General features: G+C 38.3%; 1 protein-coding gene across 7 annotated transcripts in view; it reads left to right on the plus strand.

Annotated features, from left to right (window-relative positions):
- Window positions 1-15055, plus strand: part of VCAN (versican) — a 152578-nt gene that overhangs the window by 85138 nt on the left and 52385 nt on the right. For 5 of the 7 annotated variants that reach the window (XR_007245089.1, XR_007245090.1, XM_048503758.1 and 2 more), the window contains exons 8-10: window positions 4941-10382; window positions 11995-12108; window positions 14704-14817. Coding sequence is in view for 5 of the 7 variants with exons in the window: in XM_048503758.1 (XP_048359715.1) it covers window positions 4941-10382; window positions 11995-12108; window positions 14704-14817 (5670 nt within the window). In the remaining 2 variants the exon portion in view is untranslated. The remainder of the gene's footprint in view (window positions 1-4940; window positions 10383-11994; window positions 12109-14703; window positions 14818-15055) is intronic. The other 2 variants (XM_048503759.1, XM_048503761.1) reach the window with 2 other exon arrangements.

Here is a 15055-nt window from a genome sequence, read left to right on the forward strand (position 1 = left end):
CCAGAAATGTACCTGAATAATTTATAGTCTTAAGAATAATTTATAGTCTTATAGTCTATGTTGGGTTTTCTCCCCTCTTTCTTTTAAATCTTCCATGCTGCTGGCAAAGAAAACACCCACAAAGCTTTATTTAATTATGATAGTGAAAAGGTGTGTCTTGATTTTGGTTCACTATTTGGAGTGGGGAAGATCCTACAGAAAGCATATTTTTAAACACTGGAAACCAAAGATAGCAATTCTTTGACGAGGATATACCTGCTAAGGAACACTATAAACTTTTCATTTTTAAATGTTCTGTTTAAACCAACTAGTGTTGAAAAACAGAGTATCACCTAGTATGCTTAACATGTCTGAGAAGAAAAATAATAACATCTAATCATCTATGAACAGTTTGTTGTTTTAAGGCTCTTTGTAGCGCTGACCTCACTTCTTAACAACTAGCACAGAGCAAGAGTTTAAGCACACGGCTTCTGGGTCTCACTATTATAATAACATATATGGGATCCACAAAGGCTTGTGGGGGTATCTCACTTTTACTTTCCAATCAGACTGTTCCCAGCTCCATAATGTGAAAACTGTGTGGAGTTGTGAGGGGGGAGGGGAAGAGAACCTTACTTTCCACCTGTATCCCCCACACACTGTTTCTTTTCTCTCATGGCAGCTCCAATATCTTCAGTTTTCCCTTATTCCTTCTTTCCTTTCCACTCACCAACTAACCTTTTATCTGCCCTAGTCTTCACTATGTTCATTATTTACTTGCTGCTGCATATATACCCTGTCTTTCTACCCAATGGATAATTCAAGCAGCTTACATAATTCTGCTCTCCATTTTATCCTCACAACAATCCTGTGAGGTAAGTTAGGCTGAGAATGTGTATTTGGTACAAGGTCACCCAGTGTGCCTCCAAACCAGAATGTTTATTTGAACCTGGGTATCCCAGATCCTAGTCTGAAACTCTAAGCATTACACCACAGTAACTTTTGTGGACTGGCTGCTATTGAACAGTAGCAAGCTGCCAGGCTGAGGTAAGACATGCAAATTGTGGGGTAGCAAATAGCCTGATGGTTACTGACAGACCTATGGCTAATTAATCCTCCCTCAAAGGCCAAATCAGCCCTGGAAAAAGCTCTGCCATCTCCCCCCTCCCACTGCCATTGACAGATAGAAATCAAGGCTTGAAGGATGGCAGTACTGTCTGCTTGCCTACCAATAGCCAATGAGGGCTACTTTGTGTAATCATTGAGGCTTGGTTTTTATGTTCAGGGACCAAACAATAGACATATTTGGATCCAGAAATTTATTTCCTATAAATTTTACTGGCTGGTGATTCTTGGCCATGTTGACCCCTTCTGTAGTACTAGTACTAGCTTTATATATACATATATAAAAAAGAAATGTGAGTTCTTGACTAATCCTATCCATAGCAGTGTAGTCCACTAGAACCAACATCAACACTTGGAAAAGACATTTTGAAAAATGGTCATTTTACATCAGAGGCATATCTAAGAAAAATGTAGCCCGGTGCAAAATCTGAGTTTTCTCCTCCCCCCCACCCCCCGGATGGGTGGCTGCCCTCCCCCACCATGACCAAACAACATTTTTGTTCTGAATCCCAGCATATTTGCATTCAGGAAGATTCAAATGTGGAGTTTTTTCCTTGATTAGGGGAGGGTAGACTGACAATTACTACATTCAAAAAATTTTGTTTTAGTGAAATGACTGGAAAAGTTAAGATGATAGATATGGGTCGTAGCTGACTATACATTATGCATCGCATTTTAATCCTGAAAGTGGGAGGGATACCTCTGCCGAACAAATGTCATATTATAGATCCCAAATGGCAACGTCAAAGAAATACAGCAGAATCATTTGTGTAAACTCTTTAATTAAAAATGTTTTATACTGCCTTTCCAAGGTGACGAACAATAATTAAAAACAGCAATTAACAAAACACATGCTTGGGAAGCAGGGTCAGAGAACACCAAATGAAACAGAAGAGACCTCACACTCTAGAGGAAGACAATGATGGAGGACTTCACTTGACCCGGCCTCACCTTGCTCCCCATTGCCCTTCCGATGCTGCATCAGCAACCAGCTGCTCTGCCCCAGTCATTGTGGCCGGCTCCCTCGCCAGACTACAACCTCTCCTCCTTCCACCTGGTCCCAGTGCTGCCTGGGCACTGGGTCTCTTACCTTGGTCAGAGGTGCCAATTTTGCCAGCCGGGCTCATGTGCTTCTCTTTTGCCACTTGGGCTGCCAGCTCTGTGCGCTTGAGTCACAGATGACGAAGCCCACCTTAGCCCCGCCAGCAGCTGCTGCCGCCACCCAGAAGCTGCCCAGAGCTGAGGCAGGCACTGTAGGGGGGGAGGAGGGAAAATCACCCCCATGTGACTAAATGGGTGCTGCCCAGGGACATTTGACTCCTGGGTGGTACACACCTATTTTACATGCACTAATAAGTGCCAGTAGGGGCATTTCACACATCTTCCAGCAGTATATTTCAAAGCAGGGAAGCAGCTACACATTGCAAAAAATGAATGTAGTCTCCTGGCTAACAACATAGAAAAAAGGGTCTAGTAAAAGTATCTACATATGTGTATGGGATTATATTTCTTCTTTTCTTTGTGTAGCATCTCGTAGCTAACTGGTTTTATTCAGAATCTAAATATTGCAAATATTAGCTAAATATACCATTTGGCGTTGCCCAGGTGGCACCTGGGGTTTTCCCCTTGAGCAAATGGCTGATATAGAGGGTAGACTCTATGACTTTGTACTCTGCTGATGTCCCTCCCCTGCCCTCCCAAAGACCCACCCTTCCAAGGCTCCACCCTCAAAATCTCCAGTTATTTTCCACTAAGAGCTGGCAACCCTACACAGTTTACAATTTCATATCCAAAAAATAATGCTACTGCAATATTTTTATGGTGCATTTCAAATGATATCCGCATTTGCAAATGTATTATGGAAACTGAAAAACTGATTATCAGAGCCAAGTTACAAAAGCTGTAGCATGAAGAAAATGTGCAATGATGTTATAATTATTGTAGTGCTGCTGGCTATACAAATACCATTTTCCCCAAGGTAGCTGTTAGGCTGTGAAGAATGAGTATTTGATATTTTAGAAGAATATTTGGTTATAAACTTGCCCAAACCATGTCTGAAAATTGCAGCTGTGCCAAATTGCTTTTTTCAGTGTGTGCATTTAATGTTGTAAAATGTAGGGAGATAAGGCAGGGCTTGATGCAAGTAGTTTGTTGTCTGATACTGTGCCATATACATTTGTGTATATTTTTGTATGTGACTGAAACAGATGCTTTTCATTAAATTTATTGCCTACTATAAGTGGTTTAGACTAAGGCAGTAATCAGTGGTCTCCCAGGTGTGCATTATTAGAACAGTAACTCACTGGTCAGAACATGTTAGTCTTCCTGTTCTCCTACCAATTTTTGGTTATACGAGTGAGAATTGGAGTTCACAAGTTCTAGCTTGGTTTGCTGAAATGCTGTTTAACTAGGTGCATATAATTTAAACAGTTTTTGCTCAAATGTATTGAAAATTGTAACTTGGTAAGAAACACTGGTTGTTTCCGTTAATAGTTACTTGTTAGCCATCACAGTGAAGTTAGCAGAGGGAGCTGACTATCTTACAGTCAGTTAACTACCACATTGTAGACAGTTCCATGATCTTTGGGTGTTGTGTGTGTGTGTGTGTCTGTGTCAGAATCTGTTTTGAGTAAAAGTATTTCTTGGAAATCCTGAAATATATGGATACGTCTGTGTTGATCTCTGAGCAGAAATATATCTGTGTTCAAAATACAGAGAGAGCATAAATAGATTGAGCTTTCTCCTACACATTATCAGCTGTTAACAATGGAATCTCTATATTGTCGAAGGCTTTCACGGTTGGATAGATATTGGTTAGCTTGGTTGGCTGGTTAAGGAGCCAGTATTTAAGTAGCATTTCCTGATAAAAGTTTTTCCGCCTGTATCTGTGGCTGGCAGCCACAGATGCAGGCGAAACGTCAGGAGAGAATGCTGCTAGAACACAGCCATACAGCCCGGAAACCACACAGCACCCCAATAAAATCTCTAGTAACAAATTATAGCATGTTCTGTTCCTAAGGTTGCCATCCTTCAGGTTGTGCCTGAAGATTCCTTGGTATTATAATTGTTCTCCAGAAACAGAGATCTGTTCCCCTGGAGAAAATGGCAGCTTTGGTGGACTCATTGGTGTTATACCTGCTGAGCTTCCTCCCCTCCTCAAACTCAACTGTCCTTAGGCTCTGTCCCCCAAAACCTCCAGGTATTTTCAACCACTTTTGCATGTAGTTAAATTACCTTGGCCATTTTGCATGTAGTTAAATTAGATTTTTTTTTGAATTAGTAAAGTTTTGGGTTTGATATGTTGTTTGTGCCAATTACCTAGACCAGTTCTACAACAATTTTTCAGTGGGTAACAGATGGCTGAAGAGTCAGAACAGACTGTACAAAGAGAGAACTATGACTATACTATAAGTATCACACATTTGAATTTTGTTTTGTATACATTCCTTGTTTCATGACTTCCTGAGGAAGATTAATTTATGACAGAGTATGTATGCAACAATGCGTATGTTGATGTGATTAATAGTTGATTAATAATTTGTGATCATATTTTGTTAGACTTTGGAATGTCCAATGTCCAATGAAATACACATTGAACAAGGGGGTATTTCTTTGTTTTGAAACTGTGATCTGATTTTGTTTGATGGCATTGTGTTGACAATAAATAGGTACTAGAATATTCTAGTGAAATATTCTTCTAATGGAAGGACAGGGAATAATTTGTATGTTTCGTCTTTCAGTGCATTGATTTACTGTAGCAGTTGATACTATCCATGTCAAACAAGTTGCTAAAATATTTTGCTAAAATATTTATGAAAAGCTCTCTTTTTTTGCAGATCCATTGCACAGATTTTGGGATTTATTTGGTTACCAAATTCATCCACTTGAAATAGATGAACCCCCCACAGATACTGAATCAACTCATGATGAACCCTGCACAGCAACCCCTGATGAAGAATCTTCAGAAATCTTAATTTTGGATCCTTTCTTTCCAGAAATGTACAATCTTGAAGAAGAAGAAGACTGTGAAAATACTACTGATGTCACAATTCCCCCAGCATTGCAGTTTATTAATGGAAAGCAGCAGGTGACCACCTCACCTAAAGATACAAAAGCTGAAGAAGCACGGAGTGATCAAATTGAAAGTTTATCTCATTTTAAAAATGTAACATTTTCACAAATCAATGAGACAAGCGTAGTGTCTGAGAATGAAGGCTCCAGCACAATAGTGCAAAATGAATCCTCAGAAATAATAGAAACTACAACTACACCAAAGCCGATGGCTGAATCTGCCATTATAGAACTGGTTTTTAGTGGGGAATCAGAAGTTTCTACTACAGATAAAACCCTTGAAATAACATCAATACATGACAAGTCTTTATCAGAAGTTCCAGAGAGTTTAACACAAGCTCGAAAAGACCTTCATAAGACACTACCCAAACACTCTAGCCTCAGTGCAGAATACTCTGAAGATTTTACTACCAACCCCCAATTAAACAGAGATATCTCTTCACATACTGTGAAAACAACATTAAAAGATTCCAAAAAGGTTTCTGCTACAACTTCACCTGCAAGTGACTTCTCCACAGCCACCTCTGTAACCATAAACATGGAAGAAATGACATCAAATGAAGCAACTGCCCTACAAAATGATTATGAATCATCATTTAGTCCTGAGATACTTTCCTTACTAAAACATTCTTTTGAAACCACCAGAAGTCCTAGTTCACTGGGTAGTCCAGAAGGTTCTGGAGATGTGCAAGAAGAGAATTCTAAATCTGCAACCATGACAATAAAAATGGCAGAAACAGAAAAGATTACTGTTTGGGAAACCTCTTCAGATTTTGGTACAACAGTTCCTACCAAAATTAGCCATGACACCTCACACCGTCTTGCATCTTTGTATCAAGAAGCTACCTCTACAGTTGACCAAGGTTCTGTAGAACCTTTTACAACTCAATATATTACAGAATTAATTTTAGAGAAAAATGTTCTGAGTTCTACTAAAACTGCAATGAAATCGGAAGGGGATGAAGACAGAACTGTGAGTACCATTTCTTCACCTAAGCAATATTCAGAAACTGTTGAGGCAGAAAAGTTGCTGTTAAGTAATGAATTTGTGAATTTTACTGATAAGGTCAGAACTGAGAGCCAAGGATCTATAACACTCAGCAAAACCTCCTCAGTAACAGATAGTCCACCACTCAAAATCAAAGACATCACTGAGAAAAGTATGCTTACAGATGAAGTATCTGGAGATGGATCCACAGATGTTTGGAGGAAACATGGCACAGACATGCTTTTTAAGGGGCCCACAAGCAAAGTGGTAAGTACTGACTCCCCATTTATTGATCCAGGTTCTGGAGAAATGGATGTCATGATTCATACTACCTTATCTCCATTCCCATTGTCTGGACCTGAAAACACTGATGTACAGGAAAAGGAGAGAGACATTCTTAGTACAGATTCCTCATCTGTGAAGCATGCAATATTTACTGACCCCACAGTGGCAGAGTTGAGTACTGAATTGCATAGGTGGGCCATGGGAACTATAACAAAAGGTCAAGTATCAAAAAATACAGCAGATAGTGAAGGACTGCTAACAGATACAATTAATATAGCTACATTGTTGTCATTTAGTGAAAAGTCTATTCTTGAACCAAATGAAGAGGTGACAACATATCCTCCAGCAATAGAACAGAAACATGACTTATTTGAAACATCAGGTGTGACATCTGTGCAGCCTTTGATGAACATTACTTCTAATATCATTATGACCCATGATGTTGAAAATATAAAGCCAGTAATTGAATCTACTGAAAGTGAAAGTACTTTAATAATTTCTCCAAGTCCTCCTGCAATATTGACAAATGACATTGTTCTAGAAGAAATTGTAGAATCTGGTCAACCAAAAAGCACAAGACCGTTTTCTCCAACGACCTTTACAGATAAAACTTCCCCTATGGATATGGGCTCAGGAGATGGATCCAGAGATGATGGAAGCAGTACAAAATTAGTGCCTCATGGTCCTGTAGAAAGAATAGTTGATAATCAATTTCCATTGATGGAAGAGGGTTCTGGTGATATAGACTCTTTTACTGATCCTTCTATGAAAACCACAGTTTTATCCCCATTACTAGTGGAAAGACTTGGAACTCAAACTACAAAAAATGTAAGAAAAGATAGCCACATGACATCTATATATAATTTGTTTACGGATGCACCTACAAAATTTGGCATATACAGTGACACTGAAATTATCACAACCAACATAGGAATTGTAGGGGAAGTTTCTAACATACAAAAAATGAAAGAGGAAGTACCTGTTGGGGTAGAAATAAAAGACTTTGGTGTAAAACCAACACTGAAAGATGAAACAAATTCTAGTGAAGAAGGCATTTTTGAAATATCAGGGAAAATGGCACTTACCTCTAATGTGATAACAGAACAGTCTTACATAAAAAGTACCAAATCTGAAGCTGGACAGCCAGGAATTTTAAGTGTTTCCACTTTTGGTCCAAACTCAGAAAATATGAATTTTGATGTCAGTTCTGCTACTGAACCTGTGCAAACAAAACTGTCTCCACTAGATAAAACCCTCAGAACTGAGTCTAAAATATTTCAAAACAGAGACATAAGCACTTCACCAACTTTTGGAGAGAAAGAAGACTTGTTGATACAGAATGCTTACCCTACTGAAGCAACCTCTGTGAAGCATATTCCTTTAGTACTCACAACATATAAGTCAGTGACTACCACAGTTGTTGGTAATATTCCACTGTTCTCAGAACAAGGTTCTGGAGATGAATTATTGACTGTTCCATCCACCACAGTGGCTGAAAGTTCTGCTATATTACTTGGAATCTCAAATAGATCAGATTATGATATTCACTCAAAACCTTCAAGAGTAAATTTTTTGGCAAAAGAAATAAAGGAAATTCATAATCATACTAGTAAATCAAATGATGATTCCAGCAGCAAAATAAAATTCTTGCACACTGCAGCTGAAACAACAAGAGACACAGTTGAGCTAGTTTCATCCACTGTTGATGCTAGGTTGAGTGATACTGAAGCATCTACAATAAAGTTGCCCTTTCCTGTGACATCTCAAAACCAAGAAAAATATTATCATAAAGGAGAAGATATAACATCATCAACACCAATGGATAGAATTACCCATGAAGACACAACTGGTGTTTCTGAATTTAGTAGAACTTCTGATTTCAGAAACATTGAAACACTTCAGACCACACCAGTATCAAAAATGTTGAGCCGAACAGTTGATGAAAGTTCTGGAGAAGGATCAGGATGGATGGACAGTGTGGGAAAACATTCAGGTTCACCCACTCAGTTGCCAAAAAGTGAAATAATACTTACACCTGACACCCATGTTGAAAATTATTCCATGAACTCAGACTCAGCAATAGACAAATCACAAATTATGTTAGCACCATTAGAAGAAAAGCAAGTGCTACCAACTTCAGCTAATAATCTCTCAGAGATAACTGTTGAAGAAAGTTCTATGAATATCATTAGAGACTATGAGGAACTTATCCCAATTGTTGATGACAAAAGGAATTACTCTGGAAATATTTCTAAGTTTAGTGACATTACACTTGTTGGACCAAACAGTGGCATAGCATCAGATGAAAAAACAATTATAGATGCTGACCTCTTGAAATCAACACTTGAAGACACAGGTGCCCAAACAATGGTGCTCACTGAGACACACTTAGCATATGATGATAATACTGCCACAACTATTGAAATGGAGATTCAGAGCACAACACCAGAATTTGCTTTTACTGATAATGAATTAGACAGTTTTGGAGATTATCAAGAGACGCCTGAAACGAGGAAGTTCATATTCAGTGAACCAATTACAGATGAACAAACACCACCGCCAGATGATGTGGGTTCAGGAGATGTCATATCTTTTACAGCAGAAAATCCTGACACACGAGAGTTATCTAACACATTTACTTTACTTCCAGATATAACATTTGTTGTCAGCTCTACCATATCATCTCCAACGAGCTCCAGAACTGGTGAAAAGGAAAAAGTGTCACTGTTTGAAAGTAAAGATTTTGCATCTAAAACTCCAATAGAAGACAACTCTGAATTACAGACATTGTCAGACAACCAAGCAATAGCTGATGAAAGTGAAATTGTATCTACTTCTGGTCTGTCAGAAAAAGGGCAAATAGAGTTGGATGAAAAGAAAGACATCACACCTTTCTCTATACCCCCATCCTTACTTATTAAGACAGGACAAAATTTTACGACAAGCTCTGAAGAAGAAAATATAGTTTCTGTACAGCTGGTTTCCCAACGTGCCACGGGGAATGAAGAAACACATAATGATGGAATAAAAACTGCACCCACAGAATCCACAAAAACAGATCCAGAAAATTTTCTTTCTGTAACTGAAACACCAAAATCACCTGTAACTGTCCATTTGCTAAATGGAGCTTACAGGTACCCTGAAGAAATCATGTTAAGTACTGTATCATCAGTAGATTCTGAAAAACATGATTCGTTATTGATACAATCCTTCAGAGAAGTTAGTGCTGATATTACAGCAACTTATAAACCTCCCACAAAAGAATCATCAGATAGCACAGAGTTTCTGTTTTCATCTTCTCCTGAACTGGAATCAGAAGGCATGGCTAATGAAAGTACAACTGTTTCTAGTAGACAAGTAACACAAATGAGAGGAAAACCAGGACATTCTTCAGAAGTGATTACTTGGGAAGAAATTACTGTTTCTGAAGAGCCCCTTTCAGAAAAAGATAAACCAACAGCCTTTACACAGTTAGATGCCAAAGTAATAATAAACAGTGCTGAAGAAGAGACGTCTGAAAGTGTGAGGGAATTAAGTCAATTGGATGAAAATAGTGCTGAAGGAGCCTTGCCACGGTTACACACAACATCTTCTTCAGTACCACATGAAAGTAAAACAGGTGGAGTGTTTGATACTGATGAAAAAGTTAACACACAGCCAGTTTTACCTCCACCCTCTGTGGATACAATTTTGGAAAATCAGACTGATTTGAAAGTACCAAAGGAGTCAACACCAATTTCTTCTTACACTGCAACCAAAAGGCCACTCCCTGAAAACATTCCTGAATATAACAAGCAGACAAGAAATACTGAGGATTTAAGCTCCAGTGAACTTGTAACACCACCATTTTTACTTCTGGATGTTATTAATGGATCAGATTTCCTGATTGGCACAGGTGGGGGTTCAGTTGAAGGCACAGCAGTTCACATACCAGGTAAGAGTTAAATTGCTATATTGTATCCTTTTCCTTCTGACATGTGTATGTGAAATTCTCTGTATCCCATGAAAAGATATGTCTTCACATTGGATATGGAAAACTATGCAGATAATCTAAGGTTCAGTTCACACACAACTTTTTCCTTGTGCAAGCAGCTTCAGTGTTCTTTGAGCACAAACAAACAAAGAGAGAAATGTAATATGTAAAGCATGGCTTATAAGTGCTGTGGTCACTTTAATCATAGGAATTCCAGCCTGCAGATTCTGTATTAGCATGGTTCACCTTTTACATTTGTCTATTTGAATATATAATCAGAAACTCATGGTAATATTGGTAGGATTTACATTTTAATCCAGATCTTGGCCCAAAAAACTATTCCCAGTGAATATGGGTAATAATGTGATCCCTGATCTCCACTTTTGCCTATATCCTTTGGGACACAATGTGTGTTTGTACACATGAAGCATGTCCAAGCACCCATTGTGAGAGTAATCAGGTAGATAGTTTTCTAGAAGTATGAGTGGGAATGGATACTTTTCTTGGTATTATTGTGCTTGAATTGTTGATTAATTGGGTGGGGATTTTCCTGTAGATGTTTAAATATGTGATTGTAAAAATGTGTGAAGATATTCTCCAATTCTGTTTAAACATTTAGAATTTCTTCAGCTGTAATTCCAAAAACTAAATAAAAAATCCCCCAGCTGTTCCCTAGTGTAAGTTTTTATATGGAACCTTAACTGTAACTGTAACTGGCAATCAAAAAAATTCAAAGTATTTACAGGGTGCCCTTTTGGCAATAAAATATTTCTTTCTGGCGCAGTAGAGTCATATGACTAATTATGTTTACTATAACATAGAAACATCTTTTCCTGTTGATAGGTGTTGTTTTCTGCCAATTAAAAAGTTTTATGTGCGATAATGACATGTCATGGAAGTGCTATATAATTGAAACTACCCCTTAGTTCAATATAATTGAAACTACCCCTTATAAAGCATGGTTTATGATCTCATCTGGATGTTTAAACATGTATTCTGGCTTGGTTTCATACAGTTCATTCATGATATTTTTTAAAAAAATAGCACTGGAATGTGTTTTGGAAGAAACAATAGTGTGAAATAAAACATTGTGAGCCAATATGATGTACAGAAAGTGGGCATACAAGAAGCATAGTATAAGAATGCATGTTCTGTGTACCCAGTCATTCCACATAAACTAACCCTGATCAGATAAATGCATATTTCATTCACTGTGCACATATGTTTTAACTGTTTTCAGCTATAATTAATTGTCATGTCATGCCAACTAAATCCTCAGTAGAATATTACAGCTGCCAGAAATAATACAAAATGTCATTTGAAGAAAATGAAATATTGCTGAAAGTAAGTTGTTTTCACCTGTGAGTAAAGTTGCAATGCCAAAATAAAATACTGATGGCTGATTTAATAGCATGACTACATATTGTGGTGAATTGATTTTTTGTTCTTTAATCTGTACCTGTAGCAAATGTGATTGAACCAACAGTGGGAAACATATTTTTGTTTAAAGCAATTCTGCATTCAACGAGCAATTTTAGAGAATATAGCAGCTTTCAATTAATTCATTTTCCAGACCAAGATCCATGCAAAAGTAATTCCTGTCTACATGGAGGCACATGCTATCCACGGGATTCCTTCTACATTTGCACATGTATGCCAGGCTACAGTGGTGAACGGTGTGAAACAGGTAAGAAATAAAAGCATTTTGCTATTTGAATATCTATTTTACATCTTTACCCTGTGCTGGGAGGCTGCTGGTTAAAGCCCCTTGGGGATGGGGCGGTATAAAAATCTAAATAATAATAAAAAATAAAATAAATAAAGCTGTTTCTTTAAACACTCTTCTTGTGCTAGCATGAGAAACTGAAGGTGTGGAGGATATCAAGTATATTATTGTTTGTTCTTTACTTACCATAGTTTTTGTTGGAGTGTGAGATTTTGATTCCACGGGCAAAAAAGATAGAGTCTTGCTAATGCTGTGCTGTCAGATGGCCACTTGTAGAAGTAGAGATGGCAGAACATGGAAAGAAACAACATGGCTAGAAAATTGGTGATGCTTCTGCCCTTCCACGTGCAGAATTTCATCAGAAAGTTAAAAAGCAAGCACCCTTTATGGCTACTCCAGAAGGAAGAGCTAAGAACCCTCCATGATTGACTGGGCAAGAAAAGAGAACTAAACAATGAAAAGATCAGAAGAAAAAAGTTAAGAAGTCTTTCAGGAAGATCCACTGGGAATTGAGACACATGAGATACGAACAATAATATAAAATAAATGTTTATGGTGCAGAATAGGAAATCAAATAATATGTACAGCAAGATTTACAGAAGATTCTGAGTTAGAAGGAGTGCTACATCTACATGGGTATGAATGCACAGATTCTCATCTACAAACATTGGGCATTCTGAACTCAACCTAATAAATGCACTGTAGGCACAGGAATAATTTTTCAAATACTCAGCCTATTGTGCTGATGGAGAAAAGCCTTCAGCATGAAGTGTGGCAGATTGAGTTTGGCTACACAATAAGATATGAAATTTGTCAATAAAGGTTCCATGTATGTAGGACTGCACACTAGACTGTGTTCCTCTGTGGATTCAACAGTTTTTCGGTGTAAACTTCTGTTGCTTCTCTGGTTGTCTATATAACAACCAGTACATCTTAGATGATCAGGTATAATATCTCTATAAAAGTTTATTTCAGTGGTAGCGTCAAATCAGTGACACTTTTAAGGAAAGAGCACTGGAAGTGTTTAATTAGCTCTAAAATGTTCATAACCACCAGAAATTGCCCTTTCAACTCACCATGTCATCTTTGGTAAAAAAAAAGATCTGATCTATTGAACAAAGGACTAGTTTTTGCCAGCAGATCTACCTGAACATGCACCATATGACTGGGACCCTCGAACCTACAGGACCGTCTGGCCCCATACGTCCCAATTTGGCCTCTGCGTTCAGCAGAGCCAATTTGCTAGTGGTCCCCAGCCCCTCCGTGATGTGGCTGGCTTCCACTTGGGCCAGGGATTTTATGGCCCTGGTCCCTGCCTGGTGGAACGCTCTCCCTCTAGCTGCCCGGGTCCTGCGGGACCTTAATGAGTTCCGCAGGGCCTGTAAGACTGAGCTGTTCCACCGGGCTTTTGGAGAGGCCAGCCGCTGATGTGCGCCCCCCTTGTTATAACAGCGGGAGCCCTGCTGTCCCCCCCTTTAGGGGAGTTTTATGCTGTTTTAAGCTGTTGGACGCCATCTGTTGCTTATGTAATGAAATGTGTAATCAGAGCACTGTATTTTAAATAGGGATCAGTACTAAAATGTATGGAGCTTACTTACTTATTTAATTGTATTGTATATCTGTGTTGTGAACCACCCTGAGCCCCCCGGGGGAGGGCGGTATACAAGCCTAATAATGAATGAATGAATGAATGAATGAATGAATGAATGAATGAATGAATGAATGAATGAATGAATGATTGGGCCTTTAGCTTAGTTAGCCCAATGAACTGCTGATGTCAGAGATGGGTGGCAGTAAGAGTGAGCATTGACTCTGGGGCCATCTGTTCTATTAGCCCCCATCTTTAGCATTTCTACTTGTTGAAGCTTTTTCTTTTTCTAAAAAAAGTGCAGGAAATGGTTGGTTCTCATTGCATGATATTAGCAATGTATATGTGAAATGAAATGAAATGCATATCTGTAGGTGTAGAACTTGTGTACTGCAGGTTGTAACAAGTTGGGTAGTTCACAGAGATAATTACCCAAACTGAAAAGTAGAATGAGCAGAAATACTCTTGCCTTCAATATTACAAGTTATGTCAGGCAGAATTTGAGATTGTACATGACAGATCTAGCAGTCTTAAAAAAACACTTTTAAAAAGTGAGCTATATAGATTTTATTTAAAAATTACGTCACCCTGGGAGGGAAGGCAGCATGGTATAGCCTGATCTTGTTAGCTCTCAGAAGCTAAGCAAGGTCAGTACTTGCAAGAGAGACTTCTAAGGAAGACTGCAGAGAAAAGCAATGACAAACCACCTTTTCTTAATCACTTGCCTTGAAAATATCACCAGGGGTTGCTGTAAGTCAGCTGTGACTTGATAGCACTTACACACACACACACACACACCCTCATCTTCCTAAGATGTAAATATTAAATATAGTACATGTTAGGACCTAAGCATTGCAATGCCCCACTTCGGTTTATGGATTCTTATTGTAAACTATTCTAGTGCAAAATATTCTTTTTTCTTTCATATGAGAACACCCTATTTAAATCCATTATCATTTTTTGGGCAGATGCTGACGAATGTCAATCAAGTCCTTGCAGAAATGGAGCCACGTGCATTGATGGGGTTAACACGTTTTCTTGCCTTTGTCTTCCAAGTTATGTTGGAGCTCTTTGTGAAAAAGGTGAGAGACCAATTTTAATTTATGCTTATAGTGTACTCAAATATGCATAGGAAAAGAAATAATGGCATAAATTTGAATTATTTATGGAAGTTTTCTGGTTGGTCAGATTTTTGGAGTTTTGCACCATTTTTTGTTTCCTCCTTCCTCCAAACAGCATTAAAATGCAGTTTGTGAATTTTAGTGGTTCCCTGTTCCCTGCATCTGTCAGAGTTATCAAGAATTTCTGCATCTTTAAGTC

The sequence above is a fragment of the Sphaerodactylus townsendi genome, linkage group LG07 (genome assembly GCF_021028975.2).
Source record: "Sphaerodactylus townsendi isolate TG3544 linkage group LG07, MPM_Stown_v2.3, whole genome shotgun sequence".
Classification (NCBI taxonomy): Eukaryota; Metazoa; Chordata; class Lepidosauria; order Squamata; family Sphaerodactylidae; genus Sphaerodactylus; species Sphaerodactylus townsendi.